Source organism: Pan paniscus, chromosome 6 (genome assembly GCF_029289425.2).
Source record: "Pan paniscus chromosome 6, NHGRI_mPanPan1-v2.0_pri, whole genome shotgun sequence".
In the NCBI taxonomy this organism is placed as follows: Eukaryota; Metazoa; Chordata; class Mammalia; order Primates; family Hominidae; genus Pan; species Pan paniscus.
The window spans coordinates 10,838,382-10,866,011 of record NC_073255.2 but is presented as its reverse complement, the minus strand read 5'-3'; the positions used below and the strand labels follow the sequence as shown (position 1 = coordinate 10,866,011).

The window sequence follows — 27,630 nt, the reverse complement described above, 5'->3', positions numbered from 1 at the left end:
GCCATTGCATTCCAGCCTGGGTCACGGACCTGGTGGCCGGTGTAATCTATAAATAGGCAGCAGGAGAGAGACTCAACATAAAACCAGAATTTTAAAAACTTTTAACAATTTATTAGTCTTATTTTCCAGTAAAATATTCACATAATGTCAAAAGAATGAAATGATAGCGATATAGCCAACTACCTTTAATTAATTCCACATAAATATTTAAAATCTAAAAACCTCAGATCAGCAGACCGAGTCGAAATGTGATTCTTCAAAGCAAGTATTGCTTTACCCTTGTCCTGAATGCAGTCCGTCATATGACCACTAACTTGCATGTGACCACATGTTTGCAGAGTGGTTTTTAGATAAGCTCTCGGTGAGCCGTCATCCGTCAATCCAAGAAGAAGATGTTGTTGAACTGCGTTGCACAAAGTTTCTTGACCTCTTCTGCAACAAGGACACAACAGTGAGGAAGGAGGAGGCAGTCACTTAAAAGGTTACATGATATATAATTAAATTCTTCTTGGGTAAAATTAGGAAGAGAGATTTGCATTGATTTTGACCTTAAATCCCAGAAGACTAGGCAAGAATTTTTTTTTTTTTTTTTTTTGAGACAGGGTCTCACTCTGTCACCCAGGCTGGAGTGTAGTGGTGTGATCTTAGCTCACTGCAGCCTCTGCCTCCCAAGTAGCTGGGACTACAGGTGCACACCACCACGCCCTGCTAATGTTTGCATTTTTTGGTAGAGACAGGGTTTTGCCATGTTGGCCAGGCTGGTCTCGAACTCCTAACCTCAAGTGATCCGCCCACCTTGGTCTCCCAAAGTGCTGGGATTACAGGCATGAACCACTGTGCCCAGCCAAGAAATGTTAACAAGTAGAAGAGGGGAAAAAACCACCTACAAAACCTACCAGGCCTCAGGAGTTTTGAGCCTATCAACACTGCTGCCCGGGGCCTGAGAAACTGCAAAGTGCCCGGGACACCCAGGGGAGGGGGTTAGAAGCACAAGGCTGGTGACACACACCAAGCACAAGGTTGTCATCCTGGGACAACTAATGGAACAACAAAGAAACGGACAGCAACCTTGAGCTGCAGACCAAGTGCTCCGCAGAGGGGTCAGGATTTTGATCTTACCACATTCACAGTTTAGATCAGGCTTGCATTAACTGATGTTTCTAATGCACACAATGACTAACACAAGTATTACTAATAAAGAGAAAAATTTAGTATGCCCGAGAAGATACAAGGGGAAAAAAACGCTTACACTTAATTTCCACACAGTGTACACGTGGGGCATCTCCCAAGGGGGCAGCTCTGCCGAGGTGAGGTCCCCTGTCTCCAGGGCAGCCGAGCTATCAGCACAGCAGCTGCCGGGTCGCCCCGTGCAGTGGGCAAGGCTGGCCGCTTTGGTGGGAAGGCAGGAAAAAATGTCTGCCTCCTCCTGCCTGTGTACAGAGGGATACTTGTAAACGGCTACGTGAACCTGGCAGCTTCTCCCTACAAAAGATATGTTTTTATCACAGGATATTAAAAAAGGACATTTGGGGCTGGGCAAGGTGGCTCACGCCTGTAATCCCAGCTCTTTGGGAGGCCAGAGGATCACTTGAGGCCTGGAGTTTGAGCCCAGCCTGTGCGACAGAGCAAGACTCTGTTTCAAAAAAAAAAAAAAAAAAAAAAAAAACAAAAAAAATTAGCTGGGTCTGGTGACACATGCCTTGGTGATACATGCCTGTGGTCTCAGCTACTCTAGAGGCTGAGGTGGGAGGACTGCTTGAGCCTAGGAGTTGGGGGCTGTGGTGAGCTACGATTGCACCACTGCACTCCAGCCTGTGTGACAAAGTGAGACCCTGTCTCCAAAAAAAGGGGGACATTTCTTAATATATAGTCACTTTTTTTTTTTTTTTTAAGAGTTGTAGAAAATAATTTTCTTTTGGCCATTGCCAAGTTTCCTGTGCTACAGGAAGGTCTTGTCATAGTTTTCCAAGGAACAGAAAATGGATCAAATGTGGATCAGAGGCACCTGCTTAGAATCTCAACAGTCATGATTTGTTCTATTTATCTATTTTTTAACCATGTTTCTTAATGCAATGAAAAGACAACTTTTCAAATTCTCCTGAAATACCAAATCCTACTTACCATTTACTTCAATCAGGTTTGCATTTTTTTGATTCAAAATAACATAGAGCTCCCGCCGATCAGACTTCTTTCCAACAACCCAGTAATCACTCATGGCCTTCACAATGATCTCCTCATCTTCATCCACTCTGCAAGACGAGTGTCAAAATGCAATCGTTCGTTACTCATACGGCCAGACTGTGAGAATAAGCGTTCCAAACCAAGAACAGGAAATGGAACGGGCGCACGTGGCATTTAAAAGGCTCAGGGAGTGCCGCGCGAGGGAACCGGTGACTTCAGGGCTCCCGGGTCTGTTTGGAAGCGGCGCCCATGAAGGTGGTTCACGCTTGAACCCCATGGAAAGGGCTTTGAAGGGACTTTCTGTGTCTTTTCTCTTCTTAGAAAGGGGACGCCTGATTGGAGAAGTGGCTGGAATCACCTGGTAAAGTCACTGTTGATGTCCCCGAGAATCTTCATTAAATCCGGGTGCACGGAAGTGAGCGACACGCTGGGCGTTTTCCTCATGTGAACTGTGCTCTTCTCGGCGAGATTCATGTGGTTGAAGTAGATAAACTTAAACTGGGGTTCTTTCTCAGACCTGTGAAAACATGTCACCAAGACAGTAGCACTCCGGCCGGATACAACTGGATTCTTCTTTTAAAATTTTTTTGAGATGGAGTCTTACTGTCACCCAGGCTGGAGTGCAGTGACACGATCTCGGCTCACTGCAACCTCCGCCTCCCTGGTTCAAGCGATTCTCCTGCCTCAGCCTCCTGAGTAGCTGGGATTACAGGCGCCTGCCACCAAGCCCAGCTAATTTTTGTATTTTTAGTAGAGACGGGGTTTCACCATGTTGGCCAGGATGGTCTCGATCTCCTGACCTTGTGATCCGCCCGCCTTGGCCTCCCAAAGTGCAGGGATTACAGGCGTGAGCCCCCGCGCCCGGCCCTGGCCCTCTTTTTCTAAACAAAGTTTCACGGGAACCTCGCCATTGCCACATGTTCATGTGTTGTCTGTCTGCTTTCCCACCAAAATGATAGTTGAGTAGTTTTAACACGTATCTACACACAGCCCGTGACATCTGAAATACTTATTATTGGGTCCTTTACCGTAAGTCTGCTGACCCCTGCTTGAGGAGAGTAACATCTCGTTCCTCCCGCAGTGCGGGGAATGAGTGTCCTGTGGAAATTAACCTGCCTCATGAGGGAAGCCTATGACACTATGTAACGAAGCTTTCCCTCATATCATCCCCAGTGGACATCACTGTAAAACGCAGTCGCCTTTTCCACTGCAGTCTGATGAACATTTTAAATGGGATATACCTTTTTATTTCTTAAACTGACTAGGCAATGCTACGACACTGACTCCCAGGTCAGAGTCTGTGACCTCCTCGGGGACCGAGTGGGAAAAGCTGGGCCTCACGGCTCCTGGGGCCCCTCCCCTCCCCTCCCTGCACCCTCAGTGTCCACCCTGGGGCCTGGATGGAGCCTGAACACAGCCCCGCCCCTGGGCTCAGAGGCCTCCTCTGCTTGCTTCAGGGTTAGCAGCCACGTTCTGGAGGGCTGGGGGTACCAGAAATCCGACCTCCGGACAAATGGGGTACTCATGAAATACTCTACATCCAGGCAAAGAAAGAACGTGGAGGATTCAGTTTCCAGGAACATGTAAAGAAACTTCTTATAAAACCAGAATTTGTTTTCATAGTGTCCTAAGGTTAAGGAAAGTATAATGACAAGAAAAACTGTTTGGAAAGAGTTGTAAATTTAGTGGTCTGGGTAGACAAGGAACTTAAATCGGGTGTAAGCTTTTATCCTCACAACACTCTGTGGAGCCAGCACTTTGGGAGGCTGAGGCAGGCAAATCACTTGAGGTCAGGAGTTTGAGATCAGCCCAGGCAACATGGAGAAACCCCGCCTCTACCAAAAATTCAAAAATTAGCCAGGCGTGGTGGCACACACCTGTAGTCCTAGCTCCTGGGGAGGCTGAGGTAGGAGGATCACTTACAGCCTGGGAGGTCAAGGCTGCAGTGAGCCATGATTGCGCCACTGCACTCCGGCCTGGGCAACAGCAGGAGACCCTGTCTCCAAAAACAAACCCACAAAAAAACAGGTGACACGTTCTCTATGGTCACTACACTTTGTCACTTTCCATCTGTTAGTTGATAACCTGCATGATCCAAACCGATTTAACTCACTTTTGCCTCCTTCACAAAGGAAAACCTGATATTTTCACGGCCAAAGGATTCAATGATTCAGCAGCACTGTCAAGATGTAAGCTGTTGGCTGGGCCTGGTGGCTCATGCCTGTAATCCTAGCACTTTGGAAGGCCGAGGTGGGTGGATCACCTGAGGTCAGGAGTTCAAGACCAGCCTGGCCAACATGGCAAAACCCCGTCTCTACTAAAAATACAAAAATTAGCTGGGTGTGGTGGCACGCGCCTGTAGTCCCAGCTACGCAGGAGGCTGAGGCAGGAGAATTGCTTGAACTCAGGGGCTGGAGGTTGCAGTGAGCTGAGACCATGCCACTGCACTCCAGCCTGGGTGAAAGAGTGAAACTCTGTCTCAAAAAATAAAAACAAAAAACCAACAAAGATGTAAGCTGTTGACAGCAGTAATCCACACACTGTTGTACAAAACCTAGAGGTGCTTTCACCTTTGCTCGCTTCTGCGCTCTTAGAGGCCCACGGTTACACAAGACCATGCAGAAATAACATATGGGCCGGGCGCGGTGGCTCACGCCTGTAATCCCAGCACTTTGGGAGGCCGAAGCAGGTGGATCACGAGGTCAGGAGTTCGAGACCAGCCTGACCAACATGGTAAAACCCAGTCTCTACAAAAATACAAAAATTAGCCAGGCATGATGGCACCCAGCTACTCAGGAGGCTGAGGCAGGAGAATTGCTTGAACCTGGGAGGCGGAGGTTGCAGTGAGCTGAGAACAGACCATTGCACACTCCAGCCTGGGCAACTGAGACTCTGTCTTAAAAAAAAAAAAAAAACCCCAAAAAACAACGTATGAACATTAAGACCATGAGCGTATGCAGAAATTCACAGCCTTTTAGTAACTTCTCAAATGTGTAGAGAGCCCATTTAAAAGCAGGACTTCAACTTCGCAAAGTGCTTTCCATCGCCTCACTTTCTCTTTATAATAACTATTTTATATTGAGAAAAGATAGGCATGGCCGGGTGCGGTGGCTCACACCTGTAATCCCAGCACTTTGGGAGGCTGAGGCAGGTGGATCACTTGAGGTCAGGAGTTCAAGACCAATCTGGCCAACATGGTGAAACCCCGTCTCTACTAAAAATACAAAAAGGAGCCGGGCATGGTGGTGCACGCCTGTAATCCCAGCTACTCAAGAGGATGAGGCATGAGAATCGCTTGAGCCTGGGAGGTGGAGGGTGCAGTGAGCCAAGATCAGGCCACTGCACACTCCAGCCTGGGCGACAGAGTGAGACTTTGTCTCAAAAAAAAAAAAAAAAAAGCCAGGGAGAAAGAATTCAAGGACATTTCAGTGTGTAGAGAGCCGGAGGAGTGAATCCCGCCTCTCGCACTCAGTGTAGACACTTCAGGCTGCCAGACTGAGTACCCAGGCCCAGTGCCCCACATCCCAGCCAGTTTCCCCCACACATTTTCACACAACGAGAGGCAAACTGCTTTGAGTCTGTGCACACCAAGCCCACGCCGATGACCACTGTCCAGGTGAACGTAACACTCTGGGCTGGGGAAATGGGACGTTCCATCCGGGGGGAGCTGAGGGAGGGGGTTTAACAGAAGGTCCCGCCCCAGCTGCCATCGTGGGGCAGAAACGCTCAGGGTGACTGTCCCGGGACCCTCTCACACAGAGGCCTGAATGGCACGTGGCACCATCCTCTACAGTCCACGAGAACACAGGACTGTTAATACCACCCGTATTTGTAAGTAAAAACTACGTGTATTTCCAAAGCCGTTCGATGCCTGAAAGTGAACCGAAAGCAAAGTACAAACCCAGACATCCTCTTGTTGATGTTAAACTGCTCGCAGATGTCAGAGGCCAGCACTGTGAGCTGGGGCCCAACGATGCTGTCCAGTCTTCGGCAAAAATCCAACGTTGGGTGGATAGAGGCTGGCAAGTCATGACAAAAAATACCAGTAAGATTCATTTTACTGTGCGACGCTGAACAACAGTATTCCAACGAAAACTTCACTGGTCTGGGAAAACAAATAATGAATGCTCAGGCCCCCTTCTGCTCCTCAAATAGAAGAGAAACAGAAGATACAAAACCGGTTACATTTCAGATGAAAAAAAGGCGAAGACCTATCTCACCGTGAAAAGTTGACTGAGGCACACCCTGTGGGGTGGTAAACGGTTGCCTACCCCAGAAAGACCTCAGAAGGTCGTATGTTTATTTAACAAACATTACGTAGCACTCACGGGCCAGGTGCTTCACAGACACGACCTCATTCGATCCTCAGAACCCCCCCGAGAGAGGTACCACTGCTGTCTCCAGCTTGCAGTCGGCGGGGCACAGAAAGATGCCCACACTCTACTGCTGACTAGCGGGAAACCTAGGACTTAAAAAATATGAGCAATGGCTAGTTAAGGAGACAGGGGGGTCCCAGATGGGGAACAGGGCTCCTCTCTATGCCTCTATATTGCTTATGACAACACATTTATCATTTAATGGGCTGGGTGTGGGGGCTCACGCCCAAAATCCCAGCACTTTGGGAGGCTAAGATGGGGGGATCGCTTGAGCCCAGGAGTTTGACACCAGCCCGGGCAACATAGTGAGACCCTGTCTAAACAAACAACAACAAAAACATTAGCTGGGTCCGGCGGTGTGTGCTGGCAGTCCCAGCGACTTAGGAGGCCAAGGTGGGAAGATCACTTGAACCCAGGAGGTCGAGGCTACAGTGAGCTATGATCATGCCACTGCACTCCAGGAGTGAAACCCTGTCTCCAACAAAAACACCCCAAACAACGGAAACCCCCAAAACATATTTATCACTTAAGAATAGGATGCAGCAAAGTACAAAAAGCTTAGGCTGAAATCAGACAAAGGCGCGTACCCACCGTCGATCATAAAGCACACAGCCGCACTCATGGCCTGGGAAGACAGAACATACCAGAGGTTATGAAATGGTGGAAAAAAGGAGACTTTCGTATAATAACAATCTGTTCAAAGTCAATGGGGGGAAGTCAACTTTAAGAAGCTACTTTTTGGTCAACTAGAGCCATCTGGACACAGACTGCCCATTCCATGATGCGAGGGGAGTGCTGTTGACCTTGTCAGGTGTGACAGCGCCAGTGGGGAGGTTACCACTGATGTCCTCATCAGAGAGGCACAGGGAAGTGGTCGTGACTGACGTGATGACTTAAAATGCTCTTGCAAACCCAACAACACAACATGGAGAAGCAACGAAGACCAGAATCTTATTCACTTGTGTGATGGGGACTTAGGGGTTCACTGTTCTAGTCTCTCTGTGTATAGTCCAGAGAGAATAGACAATTGGCAGAAACTGTCCATTATTCTGTGACGATTTCCATTGACACAAGTTTACAAAGACAGCAAATGGATATCATCCTGTCTCACTTTATTATAGCAAATAATTACAGTTATGACATTAGACCTAGCAACCTACAACAACCAGGACCACAGATAACCAAATAAAAGTTATCAAAGCAATGCATGGTTAAAAAAGGCTGAGCAGAACACCAGGCCTGATGATGAAAGCCACAGACTTCCTTCTCTGACCCTCCTCCCTGGCAACCCCTTCACACTGTCATTAGACAACAGCGTTATCCTAACTCTTTAACGTATCCTCTTTGGGCATCGTACTGACTTCCTGCTCATGTCATGACAGGTGTGACCCCTCGTCTGCCTTCCCCCCTCCTCCTCTATGGTTTATAGCATTCTATTTCCTCTGCTGGCCGCCTTCCACCAGCCACAGCCTACGCTCCTGAACTCACATTCCCACCTGCCCCAGTACCTCTTCCCACTTCCGAGAGCGAGATCCTGTCTCAAGAGAAGAAAGATCTCAAATCAGTGACCTGACCTTTCGTCTTAAGATCCTGGACAACAGGAATCAACTAAACCTAAAGCAAGTGGGGCCGGGTGTGGTGGCTCACACCTGTAAGCCCAGCACTTTGGGAGGCCGAGGTGGGCGGATCACCTGAGGTCAGGAGTTTGAGACCAGCCTGGCTAACATGGCAAAACCCCATCTCTACTAAAAGTACAAAAAAATTAGCCAGGCGTGGTGGTGTGCCTATAATCCCAGCTACTCAGGAGGCTGCGGCAAGAGAATCATGTGAACCTGGGAGGCAGAGGTTGCAGTGAGCTGAGACTGTGCCACTGCACTCCAGCCTGGGTGACAGAGCAGGACTCCGTCTCAAAAAAAACAAAAACAAAAAAACCCAAACAAACCTAAAGCAAATGGAAGGAAATAATAAAGCATGAGAGCAGAAACAAACTCAACAGAGAAAAATCATAGAGAAAATAAATGAAACCAAAAGTTGTTCTCTGAAAAGACCAACATTGAAAAACTTTTCCTTTTTCTTGTGAAGATTCCAGAAGTATGAAGAACCTTTAGCTAGACTGTACAACAAGAAACAGAGAAGACTCAAATTACTAAAACCAGGAATGAAAGAGGAGACATCACTACTGACTTTACAGGAAAAACGAAGGAGTATCCGGCTTTACCTACAATACCATGAAAAACCGCGTGCCGACAAATCAAATAAATTAATTGAAGCTGACAAATTCCTAGAACGACACAAACTACCAAAGCTGACTCAAGAAGAAACAAAATCAAAATAAACCTGTAACAAGTATAGAGATTAACCCATTTATGCTGGAGGTTGTAAATCTTTTTTGTGAAAAATGAGACCTTGGCAATGACCTTCAGCAGGATATAAATAACTCCCACAAGCTTAGTGTTCCAATAATGGAACACTGGGCATAAATGGTTAACTTTAAAATTTGCCACAAAGAAAAGCCCAGGTGCAGAGAGCTTGACTGTGAATTCTATGAAACATGTAAAGAGGAATTAACACCAATTCTTCACTGTCTTCCAAAAAAAATAGGAGGGAACATTTCCCAACACATTTTATCAAGCCAGCATTGCCCAAAGATATCACAAGAAAACAAAATTACAGGCCAATATCCCTTACAGCCCAAGCCCGTACAGCACCCGCTCCACCTCTGGAGGGCTGGAGACTAAGGCTGGCCATGTGGGGCCAGCTGTGTCTCTGTGGCCAATCCCCAATCAAATCTCTGGATCTCGAGGCTCAGGTGAGCTTCCCTGGATGTCAACACTCCATAGAGACAGCCACACATCCTCGATGGGGAAACACTCACTGGGCTGTCCACATGACCCCAACGGGAGAGGACAGCCGGAAGCTCACACCAGAGTGGGACTCCATCTCAAAACCCAAAAAACCAAAAAAACAAAACAAAACAAAACAAAAACCCAAAAAACCAAACCAACCCAAACCAACCTAAAGCAAAGAGAAGGACTCCTGGTCCTTCCATTGGTGGCTCCTGGGCCCTGCCCCACACACCTCTTCCCCGGGCTGAGTTTAACCTGTATTCTTCCACTTTAATAAATCGCAGCTGTGAGTGCAGCCATTCTTCCTTCTCCCTGGTTTTGCTTCCCATGGTTTCTGTTACGTGAGAGGGACAGTATAATAAAATATTGAGGTAAGGGGGAAGCAAACCGCATTCACATGACTTTTATTGCAGTAGAGTGTCATCGTCCAATTATGATTACTATTACTTTTTTTGAGATGGGGTCTCACTCTTGTCCAGGCTGGAGTGCAGTGGCACGATCTTGGCTCACTGCAACCTCCGCCTCCCAGGTTCAAGAGATTCTCCTGACTCAGCCTCCTGAGTAACTTGGATTACATGTGCATGCCACCATGCCTGGCTAATTTTTGTATCTGTAGTAGAGGCAGGGTTTCACCACACTGGCCAGACTGGTCTCAAGTTCCTGGCCTCAAGTGATCTGCCTGCCTCGGCCTCCCAAAGTGCTGGGATTACAGGTGTGAGCCACTGTGCCCAGCCTTATTAATTGCTTACTGTCCTGAATTTATAAACATTATCACAGGCATGTATGTACAGGAAAAAACACAGCAAGTGAAGGGTTTGGTACTGTCCCCGGTTTCAGGCACCTCCCGGGGGTTTTGGAACACATGGCCTTTGGCTCGGGGGTTCTGCTGTAGAAAGCCTTTTCTGAGTCCTGTAGTACTTCTAGCGAACTCTTACCCTAAAGGTGGTCACCGGGACTCCCAAACTCACAGTGGGTGTCAGAAGTGAGGATGGTCTTGGAGACTCATGAACTTTGCAACTAGAAATCACTGAACTGTACATTTTAAGTGTACGAGGGTGAGTTGTATGGTACGTGCATTGTATCTCAAAGTCATTAAGAAAAAGGTAAGGACCCTTTAACATAGCCACAATCCCATTATCACACCCCACAATATGTCTGTAGATTGACTCTAAAAATAGAAATGCAGCCGACAGCATATTACACACCAGGGTTATGGAGATTTCAGTCATTACCTGGGTCATTCAAAGGAGAATGATTTTTTTCTTGAGATGGGGTCTCAAACTTTCACTCGATACACAAACGGACATTCTTCCTACTCCAATTCCTGCTCTGAATTACACCTCCAACATTTTGGTTTGCTTTTTCAGACCACATCTTTCTGTATGCTCTTCCTGCAATCTCCCCTTCCCTGCCAGTCTGTCACAGCCCAACTTTAAGTGACTCTCAAGCACACCATGTGATGAATGAAACATCTTTTTATCTTGGCGGCTTGAACCCTAGAGCCCTCCCTCCTCCTGCTGTCACGGAGGTGCTGGAGGTGGGGTGCCGCCAGCAGACCTGAAGAGCCTTATCACCCCAAGATTTCCTTGTACCGTCTCACACATGAGAACTACTGTTCTGGATTCCCAAGTGTTCCTTCTTGGTGTGCTCACTTATTCTGCTGACGGATGACCCTGTGTAACACCCTCAGGAAGGGTGCATGACGGTAAACTTTTTGAGGCTTTTCATGTTTAACGTGTTTTTTTTTTTTTCTTTTTGAGACAGAGTCTTGCTCTGTTGCCCAGACTGGAGCACAGTGGCGTAAGCTCAGCTCACTGCAACCTCCGCCTCACGGGTACAAGTGATTCTCCTGCCTCAGCCTCTGGAGTAGCTGGGATTAGAGGCGTGCGCCACGTCACCTGGCTGATTTTTTGTATTTTTAGTAGACAGGGTTTCCCCATGTTGGCCAGGCTGGTCTCGAACTCCAGACCTCAGGTGATCCGCCCACCTTGGCCTCCCTAAGTGTTGGGATTATAGGCATGAGCCACCATGCCCCGGCTAATGTCTTTCTTTTGTCTTATCTGTGGTTGACAGCTTGGCATGGCAAAGAACTCTATGCTCAAATTCATTTTCTCTCAGAACTTTCAAAGTCTCTCTTCCACTGTCACATAATGTCTGGTGCTGGATATGAAACTGTTGATACCAGTTTCATTATTTTTGAGAGGGTTTCACTCTGTCACCCAGGCTAGAATGCAGTGGTGTGATCATAGCTCATTGCAGCCTTCAACTCTTGGGCTCAAGCAGTTCTCCTGCCTCAGCCTCCTGAGTAGCTGGGACTACACATGAGCACTGCCATGCCTGGCTAATTTTTAAACATTTTCCTGTCGACACAGGGTCTTACTATGTTGCCCAGGCTGGCCTCCAACTCCTGGCCTCAAGTGATCCTCCCACCTTGGCCTCCCAAAGTGCTGGGACTGCACCTGGCCCATTTCAATTTTATATTAATAGATACAACTCTTCTAATTAGTGGATACTAATTTTTAAAGTTCTTGTCTGTCCTCGGAATCATGTTTCTTTCGAGACCTCTAGTTTTGTTTTTGCAGCCATATTTAACAATGAGGGAACCAGAAGGCTGACCAGAGATGGAGGCTTCACTCTGAGTGTAGGATGAAGGTCTCAGTTCTGTCTGGGAGAAAGAAATGCCAGAATGAGCAGGGCCTCATTCTCAGGGGCAGACATCCACGTTAGCCACTCTGGGTCTCTTCAGACTGTTTCCTTTCTTTAAACAGACCCTCAATTGTCACCCAGGGATGGATGCTCAGCCGTGGGCCTGTCTGTGCAAGGATGGGGGAAGGGGAGGCTGACTGGCCTCTCTGCCACACTTCACTTCCCTTCCCCACCTTTCCAGGCCCAGGCCCCACGCTGACTCCTCAGGTGACCTCCTCCAAGTCAGGAGCCTCTCTGGGCTTCCACAGGGCTGTGGGTCCTTGCCTTAGCACAGGGTTGCCACTCGTATTCCAGGTCTGCTCCGGCACCGCCCTCTATCAGGCATGGTTTACAAGTCCCGTCTACCTTCCAGAGAGGGACGGGACTCCCTCATCCTGACACATCCCGCTCCTTCCTGTTCCCCCACAGCATCATTTCTGAGCCTTTGTAAATGAAAACTTCTCCACAGCCTCAGGCAGGAAGAGGAGAAACACGTGCACATGCTCCGTCTTCTTTCTTGAATCAAAAACTGCCTTTAATTAGAAACACAACCTGAGTACATATCCTTACAAGACCATGTCCTGACAGAAACAAAATACGATCCTTACGGAATTAGCAAGCCCACAGCTTTAAAATCAGAGCAAAAGCAGCATATGCACAGACACATGGCTACGGCCCCCATCCAGAGCCATTTCGAGAACAGGCAGCACCAACCTCTGACAGCCTTTGGTTTGAGAGCACGTGAGACTTCACACGTTTATAAATCACAATCTTAAACAGTTCCTCTTTCACCAATAACAAAACTGTTTAAAAGGAACTGAAAATAAACTTATTACGCTGGAAGAACACCCATTTTGAGTTTTACCATAATCAGAACTTCCAATATCTTTTCCAAGAAACATTTAAGAGGTTTGCACATGCACTCGTGTACACATGCAAGAAAGATCCACTTCAGCATAATCATTAACGCTGGAAGGAAAAAAGTTGTTACCTTATAAACAATTAAATGGAGCTCTTCATAAGTGTCATCTGTATTTACAAAAATTTTGGGGAATCTGCATTTTGCATCTGGATCATTGAGGTTCAAGGGTCCGGTAAGAAATCTTAAAAGCAAGAACAGACATGACTTGATTCAACGAGGTGAATGAGAATCAGGAATCTAGAAACAGAACACACTCCCACTTCATACACACCGGTTGCTTTTGATGCCAGCTGCTATTTGGCAAAGACCATATCAGAATATGCCAGCTGGGCGTGGTGGCTCATGCCTGTAATCCCAGCATTTTGGGAGGCTGAGCTGGGTGGATCACCTGAAGTCAGGAGTTCAAGGGCAGCCTGGCCAACATGGCAAAACCTCATCTCTACTAAAACTACAAAAATTAGCTGGTTCTGGTGGTGGGCACCTGCAATCCCAGCTACTAGAGAGGCTGAGGCAGGGGAATTGCTTGAACCCAGGAGATGGAGGCTGCAGTGAGCTGAGATCGTGCCACTGTACTCCACACTCCAGCCTAAGCGACAGAGAGACACTCCATCTCAGAAAAAAAAAAAAAAAAAAGGGTATGCTAAAGTAAGTTTTAACTCATTGGAAACAACAAACTTTCCTTTGTTGATTACTGTCAATCAGATGGCACAAAGATATTTCAATGTCCATATTATCTTTACCAAAAAGATAATAGGCCAGGCATGGTGGATCACACCTGTAATCCCAGCACTTTGGGAGGCCAAGGCAGGTGGATCACTTGAAGTCAGGAGTTCAAGACCAGCCTGGCCAACATGATGAAACCCTGTTTCTACTAAAAATACAAAATGAATTAGCCAGGCATAGTGGCTCATGCCTGTAGTTCCAGCTACTTGGGAGGCTGAGGCATGAGAATCACTTGAGCCTGGGGAGGCAGAGGTTGCAGTGAGCGGAGATCTTGCCACTGCTCTCCAGCCTGGGTAACAGAGCCAGACTGTGAGTAAAAAAGAGAAAGAAAACCCAGTATCATAAATCAAAGAACAGAAGTCCTACCTTCCATAGTGTTGAAGATTTCCTGGCATTTCTGCTCTTATTGGAGAATCCCTTCCTGCTAACTGCAAATACATTTAATGTTGAGAATGACTTATCAGACTTTTTATTTATTTTCCAAGCTTTGAAAAACAGCATTATCTACTACTTGGTTCCATGCCATTTGTCTTTTTCTTTTAGAGACAGGATCTTGTTCTGTTGCCCAGGCTGGAATGCATGCAGCATGATCATGGCTCACTATAGCCTTGAACTCCTAGGCTCAAGCAATCCTCCCACCTCAGCCTCCTGATAGAGGCATGTGTGACCAAACCTGGCTAGTTTTTAAATTTTTGGCCAGGTGAGGTGGCTCACGCCTATAATCCCAGCACTTTGGGAGGCCAAGGCAGGCAGATTACTTGAGCCCAGGAGTTTGAGAACAGCCTGGGCAACATGACGAGATCCCATCTCTACAAAAAATTAACCAGGTGTGGTGGCACACACCTGTAGTCTCAGCTACTTGGGAGGCTGAGGTGACAGGACCGCTTGAGCCCAGGAGTTTGAGACCATCTGAGTCAACAAAGTGAGACCTCATCTCTTAAAAAAAAAACTTGGAAAGCGGGAGGACAAGAGGGAGGGAATGAACAAGCGAAGAGAGTGAGTTCAACTGAGCCAAAATGATTTTTGTGTGTTAAGCTCTGAAAATACTTTGGGGAGAACACAGTGATATCATTTAAAAGTTCTCTGCAGGAAACCGGGAAATTAAGTACTAGAGTGGAAAGCCAGGTAGGCACTAGAACATCTACTGAAAATTAGGTCTCCTGTCGATAGAGGAAAAGACTACACAGGTCGATTGTTTTAAAGATCACTGGCATTTTAAAGGTTCCTAGAACCCGATCTAAAATCCAATTTTTTGGCCAGGAGCAGTAGCTCATGCCTGTAATCCCAGCACTTTGGGAGGCTGCGGCGGGTCAATCACCTGAGGTCAGGAGTTCGAGACCAGCCTGGCCAACATGGTGAAACTCCGTCTCTACTAAAAACATAAAAATTAGCCGGGCATGGTGGCAGGTGCCTATAATCTCAGCTACTCGGGAGCCTGAGGCCGGAGAATTGTTTGAATTCAGGAAGCGGAAGTTGCGGTGAGCTGAGATTGCACCATTGCACTCCAGCCTGGGCGAAAAGAACAAAACTCTGTCCCAATAAATAAATAAATAAAATAAAATACATAAATTAAAAGTAAAATAAAATCCAATTTTCCTCTACTCAGTGACTCACTCCTCTTAAAAACATGCTTTGTGGACTGGGGGCGGTGGCTCACGCCTGTAATCCCAGCACTTTGGGAGGCCAAGGTGGGCAGATCACAAGGTCAGGAGGTCGAGACCAGCCTGGCCAACATAGTGAAACCTGTCTCTACTAAAAATACAAAAAAATTAGCTGGGCGTGGTGGCGGGCGCCTGTAATCCCAGGTACTTGGGAGGCCGAGGCAAGGAGAATTGCTTGAACCTCTCCATCCCAGGTGAAAGTTCGAGACTCTGTCTCAAAAACCAAACAAACAAAAACACACACAAAAAAACCAACACACAGACACACAAAACGATGCTTTCTGTATCACATCTGAATGTCACATACTGGAGGAGAGCTGCATGTGGTTTTCTGTGCTAATTGATATACAGTGACATAAATATCACACTAAGACAAAACATACATCAGAAACGATCAGAAACGCCCCCATGCACCACCATCTCACTCCACCTGCCCTCTCTGTGCCCCTGGATGTAATTGTGCGCAGCTATGGTACCCATCATACCTCAGGTTCGATGTGCCTTGGAAAAAGGGAGGTGGTAAGGTATTTGTATAAAATTCTCATGTCATCTTGTTCTAATCCACTCCTGCAACAACAGAAAAGCACTGGGTTAAACGTTTGGAACTGTCTTCTGTCTTTCCACTGCTTTGATAAAGCTCATTAAACAAAAATCTTTTTTTCAAGTCATTTTTAGTAACACAGAATAAATTCTAACTTTTTAAAGTCTAAAGCTACTTAAAACTCAAAGCAATCTATTTTTCTACCTGAGATCAAAATGAGTTTCCTTTTTCCTAAACATAAAATTCTTAGCATTGAGGTAAATCTGAATTTACGTGGTATACTTTGTCAAACTTTTCCAAAGAATTTGAAGCCCTGGATAAAGCTCATTTTTTATTAAAAAAATTTTTTTTCTTTTTTTTTGAGACAAGGTCTTGCTCTGTCACCCAGGCTGGAAGCAGTGGTGCAATCATGGCTCACTGCAGCCTTGGCCTCCAGGGCTCAAGCGGTCCTCCCATCTCAGCCTCCGGACTAGCTGGGACTACAGGCGTGCGCCACCATCAGCTAATTTTTGTATTTTATGTAGAGATGGGGGTCTTGCTATGTTGCCAGGCTGGTTTCGAACTCCTGGACTCAAGCAGTGCTCCCGCCTCAGCCTCCTAAAGTGCTGGGATTACATATGTGAGCCACTGTGCCTGGCCTCATCTTTTTTCATTTTTCAAGAGATGAGTCTCGTCTGTCGCCCAGGCTGTATTACAGTGGTGTGACCACAGCTTGCTGCAGCCACCAATTCCCAGGCTCAAGCGAACCTCCCACCTCAGCCTCCTGAGTAGCTGGGACTACTGGTGCTTTTTTCTTTAACATTATATCAAGAGGCTCACCACCTGACCGCGAAGTTAAGGAAGGTAAAGAGTTAAACTTGAGTCCAGGCACTGCAACTTTATCCTGACCTGCAAAAGGCTACTCCTACAGTCCTGTATTTTACATGCCATTTGAGATGAAAAAAAAAGTCACAAGGGATTGGACTCTCTGGTTGAATTCCGTGTAGGATTATGCAGGAAACCTCCAAAGCCACACTGTTTCATTTTAGGAGCAGATGTCTCTTAGCTTCCTGGGTTATATGGTAATGCCACATTCTCTCCCCTAGTCCCCTGGGAAAATATGGGTGTGCTGTAGACAGGGAACGTGATCCTAGGTCTCAGAAATGTACATGGATTTTAATTCTCCGGATCTTCGGTGAAGAAAGAGGAGGAGGAGAAAAACAAGCTTTCAGGCAAACCATCTGATCTGAAATGAGGCAGGAAGGAGCAGCACATGGAAAAAGCACAGAGAAACTAGCAGGTATCAGACTCTGGAACCAGTTTTTTAAAAGGAGACAGACAATGAGGCTGGATCGGGGGGTTTTCTATTCAAGATCACTGAAATACCATGAAGGTGGTCGGGCGTGGCAGCTCACACTTGTAATCCCAGCACTTGGGGAAGCCAAGGTGAGCAGATCACCTAAGGTCAGGGGTTCAACACCAGCCTGGCCAACATGGCGAAACACCATCTCTACTAAAAAATATAAAAATTTGCTAGGCCTGATAGCACACACCTCTAATCCCAGCTACTTGGGAGACTGAGGCATGAGAATCGCTTGAACCTGGGAGGCGCAGGTTGAAGTGAGCTGAGATCACACCACTGCACTCTAGCCTGGGCAACCAAGCAAATGAGACTCAGTCTCAAAAAAAAAATCAAAGCAATATACTAAGTAAATACATAAGGGTAATATATACTCTGCTTGTGACAAATTTTTTTTTTCCACTTTTTGGTAGAGACAGAGCCTCATTATATTGTCCAGGCTGGTCTCCAAGTAACTCCTGGCTCAAGTGATCCTTCTGCCTCCTCCTCCCCAGCAGCCGGGACTATAGGTATGTGCACCACGCCTGGCTGAAAAGTCTTTTTGATATTTAATATAACAGCTTTGGAATAAGCAATTCCGTCAAAACGTGCTGTTTTTCTTTTTCTTAGACAGGGTCTTGCTCTGTCACCCAGGCTGGAGTACAGTGGTGCTATCATAGCTCACTGCAACCTCAAACTTCCAGGCTCAAGTGATTCTCCAGCCTCAACCTCTGTAGTCTCTGTAGTTGGGACTCTTAAGTGCACATCACAATGCCCAGCTAATTTTTTTTTGCATTTTTTGTAGAGATACAGTCTCACTATGCTGCCCAGGCTGGTCTTGAACTCCTGGTCTCAAGTGATCCTCCTGCCTCAGCCTCCCAAAGTGCTGGGATGACAGGTATAAGCGTTGGCGCCTGGAGTAAGAGGCTGTTTTTCTTGAAGGTTATTTTTGTTGCTACTTCCTCGGACTGACCTTTCCCCACGAGCACACTGGAGGTGACAACCGAGCAGTTCTGTGCAGCCACCAGAGCTGTGCCCTGCTCAACCCCTCAGATGCTATTCCAAGATGACGATGCCAACAGGATCCCCAGAGCTGGGCGCCAGATTGTCCTGTGACTCCAGGCTTCAAAGGGCCAACCCTGCTGGTCACTCTGGCTCCAGGGTCTCCCAGAATGAGCTCCTGGAAGACCCTCTGCTCTAAGCCTTCCCTCTTCCTCACTCTCAGGAGTCTGCACCCATGGCGGGGCTTGTGTTCTGTCCCAGAGATCAGAATCTCAGCTACCCTTCTCTTTTTGGTGGAAACAAGGCCATGGGCCACTACTGCTGGATTCTGGCTTGTCACACTACATCTCCCTATCGCCGTGGCTGCGTGTGACTTGCAAGCACTTCCTGTCATTTCCATCTGTGGAGGAGCCATCCCTCTGCAGACCTGATGCTACAGAAGCACAACTAGCCTCCCATCTCCTACATTTCACAGCAGAATTTCACTTTAGTAACACTGTGTACATATCACAGAAAGCAACTATAGCTGAGTCAGTACAGTGTAAGGTTTCCTGATAAACTATTTGTCAAATTAGAAAGTAGGTGGAGGCGGGGCACAGTGGCTCACACCTGTAATCCCAGCACTGGGAGGCCGAGGTGGGCGGATCCTTTGAGGTCAGGAGTTCGAGACCAGCCTGGCCAACATGGTAAAACCCCATCTCTACAAAAAAATTAGCTGGGTGTTGTGGTACGCACCTGTAATCCCAGCTACTCGGGAGGCTGAGGCAGGAGAATTGCTTGAACCCAGGAGGCAGGGGTTGCAGCAAGCCAAGATCATGCCACTGCACTCCAGCCTGGGCAACAGAAAGCGACTCCATCTCAAAAACAAACAAAAAAGTAGATGGGTTTCACCTGAAATTTGTGTTGTCTTCCTAGGAGATAAAGTTCATGTGGAAACCCACCAAGTTGTCTATTAACTGGATTCAAATTTCTTTACAGTAACTTGTTTCTCTTCTTAAAATGGAGCTACAAGATTTTGGCAGGGAAGGTAAATTTTAGGGGAACTAGTTTTGCCTTTTCTATTAGCTGAATTTACCTTATAGTAGTACCATATGGCCACACCCCTAATTAAGAAACTGGGCTAGGCCAGGTGCGGTGGCTCACACCTGTAATCGCAGCACCTTGGGAGGCCTATGCAGGCGAATCACCTGAGGTCAGGGGTTTAGGACCAGCCTGGCCAACATGGTAAAACCCTGTCTGTACTGAAAATACAAAAATTAGCTGGGCATGGTGGCATATGCTTGTAATCCCAGCTACTTGGGAGGCTGAGGCAGGAGAATCGCTTGAACCCAGAAAGGGGAAGTTGCAGTGAGCCAAGATCGCGCCACTGTACTCCAGCCTGGCAACAGAGTGAGACTCCATCTCAAAAAAAAAAAGAAAGAAAGAAAGAAAGTGGGCTCTAGTCAATGGGAACATAAAACTTGAGGGTCCCGGAACAGCTGCAAGCCTTGATGACTTCTGTCCACGTACTCTAGGCCAAATGTGCACAACCTCGGTTGCCACCCAGCTCTCAGGGGTCACATAGGCTGGGCAGTCTTGTGCCCACGTTGTTCCTACTGCAGGACACAAACCTAGTTTCACGATGGCAGGTCATTTCCTGGTTTATATAACACTTTGGATTTCTTGGATTTAAAAAAAAGAAATCGAGTTTCTTTAAAAGAAAGTAGGTGCAGCGGCTCACGCCCGTAATCCCAGCACTTTGGGAGGCTGAGGCGGGTGGATCGCTTGAGGCCAGGAGTTTGAGACCAGCCTGGGCAACACAGTAAACCCCATCTCTATAAGAAAGAAAGAAAAAAAAAAGGTATAAAAATTCTCTCTGTTGCCAGGCTGGGGTACAGTGGTGCCATCTCGGCTCACTGCAACCTCCGCCTCCCGGGTTCAAGTGATTCTCCTGCCTCAGCCTCCTGAGTAGCTGGGATTACAGGCATGCGCCACCACGCCCAGCTACTTTTTGTATTTTTAGTAGAGACAGGGTTTCACTATGTTGACCAGGCTGGTCTCCAACTCCTGACCTCGTGATTCACCAGCCTCGGCCTCCCAAAGTGCTAAGATTACAGGTGTGAGCCACCGCGCCCAGCCTTTCATCTTTCATGCAGCCAGTTTTAAACTCCTCTGCTTGGAAATTTGAACCCAAATCACCCTAGTTCTGCTTTAAATAATCACTGCTTTATTTTGACAATATCTATGAAGATGCTTCCTACCCATCCTCCCCGCTGCAAGTTCCTGTTTGACAACCTGTCATCAATCCAGTCACTGCTGTTTTTATTATCTTAATTTCTTCTTTTAATACCATGCCTCGGGGTGTACCTACCAGATGAGCTGATCGTTATAGAGAAAAGCAGTGTATTTGACTATATTCAGGCTTTCCTCCATTCTGTTAATAAAGGACTGGATTTTCAAATAAGTCATTTTATCCAACGGGAAGAAGCTGATTCCACCAAAAATGTCAAGTAGGTCACATGACTGCAAATGTAGCGTTTGCAAATACTGTGGAAAAAAAACAAGGCATAAAATTTACTAATAGTACACTGAATATAATGCTCCTTGATAACTGAAAATAATCTTATGTCAGACTCACATTTATGGTACAATTACATACTAGCAAACAGCGCAACAATGAGGCTGTGGTGAAGACATGGGTGACTGAGTGCCAACTCAGTACCAATTCCAAGATACAAAGTTCAAACATATCTACTTAATGTTTATTCAGTATTGTGTTTTACTGCTTTAAATTTATTTTTTTGTGACAGAGTCTTGCTCTGTCATCCAGGCTGGAGTGCAGTGGTGTGATCTCAGCTCACTGCAAGCTCCGCCTTCCAGGTTCACACCATTCTCCTGCCTCAGCCTCCTGAGCAGCTGGGACTACAGGTGCCTGCCACCATGCCCAGCTGTTTTTTTCCATTTTTAGTAGAGATGGGGTTTCACCATGTTAGCCAGGATGGTCTCAATCTCCTGACTCGTGATCTGCCTGCCTCGGCCTCCCAAAGTGCTGGGATTAGAGGTGTGAGCCACCACGCCTGGCCAAAATTTTTTTTTTTTTTTTTGGTATAAACAGAGTCTTGCTATGTTGCCTAGGCTGGTCTTGAACTTCTGGCCTCCGTGATTCTCGGTCTAGGTGTCCCAAAGTGCTGGGAATACAGGCATGAGCCACTGTGCCCAGCTAGCACTTTCAAGTATTTAATTCCTGGCCAGGCACAGCGGCTCGCGCCTGTAATTCCAGCCCTTTGGGAGGCCAACGCGGGCACATCACTTGAGGTCAGGAGTTTGAGACCAGCCTCGCCAACATGGCAAAACCCCATCTCTAATAAAATTACAACATTAGCCGGGCATGGTAGCCTGTAATCCCAACTATTCAGGAGGCTGAGACAGGAGAATCACTTGAACTTGGGAGACTAAGGTTGCAGTGAGCCAAGATCACACCACTGCACTCTAGCCTGGGTGACAAGAGTAAGACTCTGTCTCAAAAAAAAAAAAAAAAAAATTAACTCCCTGCCTTAATGCTCTTCAAATTAGACTAACCTAATGAGGGATCTATCCATTAATACTACAGAGAGTGCCATCTTTATTTCCCCCCCGAGATGGAGTCTTGGTCTGTCACCCAGGCTGGAGTGCAGCGGTGCGATCTCGGCTCACTGCAAGCTCTGCCTCTGGGGTTCAAGCGATTCTCCTGCCTCAGCCTCCAGAATAGCTGGGATTACAGGCGTGCGCCACCACGCCCAGCTAGTTTTTTGGTATTTTTTAGTAGAGACGAGGTTTCACCATGTTGGCCAGGCTGGCCTCGAACTCATGACCTCAAGATCTGCCCGCCTCGGCCTCCCAAAGTGCTGGGATTACAGGCGTAAGCCATCACACCCAGCCAAGAGTGCCATCTTATACTAAAATCATGTCTAAATGATATGTACTCAGGACAACAGTTCTATCCATATGATGATGGGTAAGAGAGAAATGAGGACAAGAACAGAAACCAGGAGATAATATGCGAGTGGATAATTGTGGTCATTAAAATGACAAAACAACAAAGAAAAGTAATTCAGAGAAACAAAAAAATTCAAAAATAGCTATGAAAGCTGTTTTAGCAAGTCGAATTCAAAAATAGATACAGAAGGTATTTTCAGAAGAAAATAAATTGAGAATTGTTGCTTCGAGATAAACTAGGCTGGGCGAGTTGGCTCACGCCTTTAACCCCAGCACTTTGGGAGGCCAAGGAGGGAAGATCGCTTGAAACCAGCCTGGGCAAAACAGCCAAGACAAGACCCTGTCTCTTTGTTTCCTTTTAAAAAAAAGATAAACTGAGCTTGACAAGGTAGGGTGAAACATCCAAAATTCAATTACAATGAAAGAGGACAGCACTTGGAACAAATCTCCCCAATCGCTAATGTGACAAAGTCTGTCAAGGGCAATAACTCTCACCTACATCAAGACAGTTTACGCCCGTTTAGTGAACAGAACCAATCCCTGAGAATGTGCAACTCCAATAATTAAGTTTTCCTTATCAACTAATCTATCACACAAAAGATGGCTGCTGAGTAAGCCCAGAAGGACAGATGCAGGTAAAACACAGGGAGGCCAAACGATGTCTCCAGGACCCTTTAAGAGCCCCGGGCAAACGCAGGAAGCTCTGCCTTACACCACAGCTGGAGGGAAGGTTCCAGAGCACACACCTCATGCGTCTCCTCGCTGCTCCAGTTTTGCGACGGTCTGTCTCAGGCTCTCTGCCACTTTCAAGTTCTGGGTTTTTTGTATATAAGAAACAAACTTGTCTGTCTATATTTCTCTAAAAACCTGCTGAATGCTTACTAAAGTTATAAATGAAATTCAAAATACTTACCCGATGGAAGAATTTCTCTAATCTTTCTTTCAGAAGCTTGATGCCTCCGTCTTCCATGGCTTTCAGAAATGTACCATTAAAAAGCTAGTGAGGTAAAAGATTGCAGGAAAAAAAATCAGTTTCCTATGCTCACTTTTTCAGTATAACAAGTTCTTTTTTTCCTTTAGATTATTAATTCAGCTCATTAAATCTCCCAGTTCTTTCCAACAGAGAATATTTACATGAGAAAACTTGAGTTAAAAATGTAAGTTACAAAAAATACTGTTAAGTGATGCTGTCTTATTTATGAAACCACCTAATTGCTCTAGGCATCTTTCAAAAATTTCAACTTACCCTGAAGTTTCAATTTACATACATAATATCACCCACATTTCTGTTTTTTTATTTTTCAGTGTTCTGTTAATAAATGGAATCACCAAACTTTTTATCCTTTTTTTTTTTTTTTTTGAGATGGAATCTCGCTCTGTTGCCCAGGGTAGAGTGCAGTGGTGCAATCACAGTTCACAGCAGCCTCGACCTCCAAGGCACGAGCAATCCTCCCACCTCAGCCTCCCAGGTAGCTGGGACTACAGGCATGCACCATGATACCTGGCTAACTTTTATAAAAATTTTTTGTAGAGATGGGGTCTTGCTATATTGCCCAGACTGGTCCTGAACTCCTGGGCTCAACCAATCCTCCCACCTTAGCCTCCCAGAATGCTGAAATTACAGGTGTGATCCACTGTGCCCTGCCTCACTGAAACTTTTAAATCATAAAATTATCTGCATTCTGTACATTCCTTGAGCACATAGACACACTTTTTCATCAATGGGGACACATTCCTACTATAAGGCTGAGAAAAGAGAAGGGAGTTCAATACTTACTGAATAAATGTAGGCATAAACCTCACTACCTGTTTCAAAGGCCTCATTATTTTCTTCTCTAAGACAAATACAGAGTCACTTTGCAATCATTTACAGATTTCTCTTTAAACAACCCTGGAGCCTAGAGATAGGGGTAAGTGGCTGGACTCTGAGAAAGAACGCCACGCTTACCTTGTACATGCTGTAGCACTGCCGCAGCACCGAGCTATAAACCTTGTCCTGCAGACACGAAAACACAGCACACAGCTCAGTTCAAGGGAAAAACAATGTCTACTGGATAGATGGCAAAGGTACACTGACTCTTGGCCAAACAGGATAATGTTTACAAACTTGGTCCCACCATAGTCGTGTGCTGAAAAAAACTGTTTGCGTTTTTTTTTTTTTTTTTTTTTTTTGAGATGGAGTCTCACTCTGTTGTCCAGGCTGGAGCGCAGTGGTACAATCTTGGCTCACTGCAACCTTTGCGTCCCCGGTTCAAGCGATTCTCCTGCCTCAGCCTCCTGAGAAGCCGAGATGACAGGTGTGCACCACCATCCCTGGCCAGTTTTTGTAGTTTTAGTAGAGACAGGGTTCCGCCATATTGGCCAGGCTGGTCTCGAACCCCTGACCTCAAGTGATCTGCCTGCCTCGACCTCCCAAAGTACTAGGATTACAGGTGTGAGCCACTGTTCCCAGCCAGAAGTGTTTAAACTCTAATTTGTGAATCAGTAAGCCTTACTTTAGGAGGGCTTTCAATATAGATGAAGAGTAGAAGGTATTAGTGAGATAGGGTGCATATACATTTTAAAAAGATTGTGCTCATGTAAATGATAAACATAAACCTTTGCTATATACCCCGAGAAACTTCAGCAAAAGCCTCCTAGTTTAAATCCGACCAAGGAAGGCATTCAACATACTCAGCAATACATTTTAAAAAATAAATAAACAAACAATGACACATTACCAACAACTCCTCCTCTTGATATTCAAGAACTGGTTTTCCATCTTTACTCTGTTTTTCAATTATAGGATTCCGAACAACCTACAAAGTTTGATAAACTGAAATTATACAATGAATTCATTAGACCATGTTTATTTTGCCTTAATTTAAAAACTTTGAACATGCTACAGCACCAGAAACACAACTTCTTAAAACAGCCCCAAGAATGAATAAAGCAAATAGGAAGAACTTGATTTTAAAATTGCAACCAATTTTATTTTAATTTTACTTGGATGCAACAGCCAGAGAACTTTCCTAAATTCTGAACAGTGAAGATCACCCATAACTTCACCATACAATTTCAGAAAGATACACTGTGTATGTAAATACCATGACCATCCAGAAATCTTCTTCTGGTTCATTGAAGAACTGTCTGTTCTTCTGTGTATGTAAAGATTTTGCAGGTTTTGATGGGCTAAATGTCCTACAAAGGTTAAAAAAATATGTTTGGGACAATTCTCCAGCAGCAGTTTTAAGAATTCACTGAACGCTAAAGGCACACTTAGAGGTATTACCTTGTAAACTGTACAATAGCTTCACACAATCCGACATTTCTAATCTTCTCATTCTTTTCTACCTCATTTGGATGATAAAATAAAATCTTATTTTCCTCCTGAAACATGAGGAAACAGAAGCACAACATGAATAGAAACATTTCATCTTAGCTATTGAAAACGCTAAGTTCAATGTCGACCTCTTGTGTCACACATGCTAATGACAAAACAAAACAAAAACCGGTTTTAGAAAAACAGGAATTGTAATCCTAGTATTTTCAGAGGCTGAGGCGGGAGGATCACTTGAGCTCAGGAGTTCAAGACCAGCATGGGCAACACAGTGAGACGTCTCTATTATTTAAAATAATAAGAAGAACAGGAATTATCTCATCATTGTGCAAATACTGCCCACCAGTCAGAAAGGCAATTTCGATAGTCAAGAAGTCACATCTGAAGTAGCACCAGGTAATTTTTATGAAAACTCAAGTCTCCAGGTTTCTTTCCTAGTGCTAATTTGTAATACACCAATGCTTGTAAGAAATAAAGGTGTGCCCATCTGCAGACACATAGCTCCCTGAAAATTAAATCCAGTCAGTTCCCAGACATTTGAACTGACAAGCTGTTTTTTTTTTTCTTTTTCTGGAGATGGGGTCTGTGTTGCCCAGGCTGTAGTGCAGTGGCGCTATTACAGCTCACCTGCAGCCTCAATCACTTGGGCTCAAGCGATCCTCTGGCCTCAGCCTCCTGAGTAGCTGGAAATACAGGTGCGTGCCACCACGCCCGGCTCACTTTTCGATTTTTTTTTTTTTGTAGAGTTGGGGGTCTTGCTATGTTGCCCAGGCTGGTCTGGAACCCCTGGCCTCAAGCAATCCTCCCATCTCGGCCTCCTAAAGTGCTGGGATTACAGGCGTGAGTCACAGCGCCCAGCCTGGACAGTCTTTAACAGAAGTCTGACTTGCTGGAAACGAAACACAGCTCCGGACATCCTTTGAGAAAGTCGCCGTCCCCACCTCAGAAAAACCACACACACACACACACCCCTCCCGAAATTAATTTATTTCCTCATTTGGGCGAAAACTATTACAGGGTCCTCCAGGCTTGCATCATTTGAAGGCTAGCGTCTGCCACCCTGGTTCCACGCTTCTAGTTGGGGACTACCCACTTAACAAAGCCAAGTTCGATTTTAATTTCCCAGAACTGACGCAAAGCAAAGCGCAAAGAGCCTCAACCTGGGGTGTGGAGTGATACAGACCCGACGGGGCTTTATTCCATCGACCTAGGACCTGAAGCGGTCCCTGCCTGCTGTCAGGTCCCCGCCGCAGCCCCCTGCCCGGACTCGCACCTGGCACAATGCAGGCTAGGTCAGTGCCCCTCGAGGTGGGCAGAACCACAGGGCCACCTTCCCGGGGAACACCGGCGCCGCCCGCCCGCGCGCCGCCCCCTCCGCATACCTCTCCTTCGCGCGGCCCGAAGCGCGGGTTGTAGATGAAGAAACTCAGCAGCGCCGGCGGGAACTGCTTCTCCTGGGCCGCCCAGGGCCCGCTCCCGGCCCCGGCCGCCGCTGCAGCCATCCCGCCCCGGCCCCCACCTCGGGAGTAGCCTCCCACGGCCCGCCCAGAAACAGCAGCCACCGGCTAAAACACCGCACTTCCGCCTCCGTCGCCACCGCCCCGGAAGCGCTCGCCGCGGGCCCGGAAAAAGAATCCGCCTCGCAGCGTCCTCTTCAGGCACCCCCGGGTGGCCGTGTTGTCTGTTTCCTGGCCGAGTTTGTGTTTTCCTGGCTCGCGGAGTTTTCTCCTGGCTACAGGCGAGGGCTGCGCGTTTCAGGAAAAACTGAGCGGGCACTGTTTTTTTTGTTGTTGTTGTTGTTTCTGATAGGGTCTCAGTTTGTCATCCAGGCTGGAGTGTAGTGGCGCGATCTCAGCTCACTGCAGCCTCAACGTCCGAGACTCAAGCAATCCCCCTGCCTCAGCCTCCCAAGTAGCTAGGATTACCGGCGCGCGCCACCAAGGCCAGTTTTATTTTTTTGTAGAGGTGAGGTCTGTGTTGCCCAGGCTGCTCTCCAACTCCTGGCCTCAAATGGTCTCCCACTTCGGCCTCCCAAAGTGCTCCGATTACAGGCGTGAGACACCACCGCCCAGCCTGTTGTTGTTTTGGTGGTATTGTTTTAA

General features: G+C 46.5%; 1 protein-coding gene across 2 annotated transcripts; it reads right to left on the bottom strand.

The window, feature by feature from the left end:
* Positions 1-89: 89 nt before the first annotated feature.
* Positions 90-27,144, bottom strand: LOC100976634 (vacuolar fusion protein CCZ1 homolog B). Of its 2 annotated transcripts, XM_055114927.2 has the most exons (15): positions 26,911-27,143; positions 25,481-25,578; positions 25,296-25,389; positions 24,930-25,007; positions 24,158-24,205; positions 23,123-23,206; positions 20,606-20,781; positions 15,880-15,961; positions 14,100-14,161; positions 13,080-13,191; positions 7,149-7,182; positions 6,083-6,200; positions 2,540-2,698; positions 2,122-2,249; positions 90-432 (listed from the first exon to the last, which is right to left on the bottom strand). In XM_055114927.2, the coding sequence occupies exons 1-15, from the start codon at positions 27,028-27,030 to the stop codon at positions 377-379; spliced, it is 1,449 nt and encodes a 482-aa protein (XP_054970902.1). In that variant the 5' UTR covers positions 27,031-27,143; the 3' UTR covers positions 90-376. The 2 variants fall into 2 exon arrangements, with proteins under 2 accessions (XP_054970902.1, XP_054970903.1); XM_055114928.2 differs by lacking the exons at positions 13,080-13,191; positions 14,100-14,161 and having other exon boundaries at positions 26,911-27,144.
* Between the last annotated feature and the right edge of the window lie 486 nt (positions 27,145-27,630).

Excerpts from the sequence above, each read along its gene's own strand:
- LOC100976634 (XM_055114927.2), bottom strand. The coding sequence starts at position 27,030 with ATGGCTGCAGCGGCGGCCGGGGCCGGGAGCGGGCCCTGGGCGGCCCAG. Across the intron at positions 20,782-23,122 it reads TAGAGAAATTCTTCCATCGG|TATTTGCAAACGCTACATTT; the intron begins GTAAGTATTTTG and ends TTTTTTCCACAG. Across the intron at positions 13,192-14,099 it reads AATCTTCAACACTATGGAAG|ATTTCTTACCGGACCCTTGA; the intron begins GTAGGACTTCTG and ends CTTGCTTTTAAG.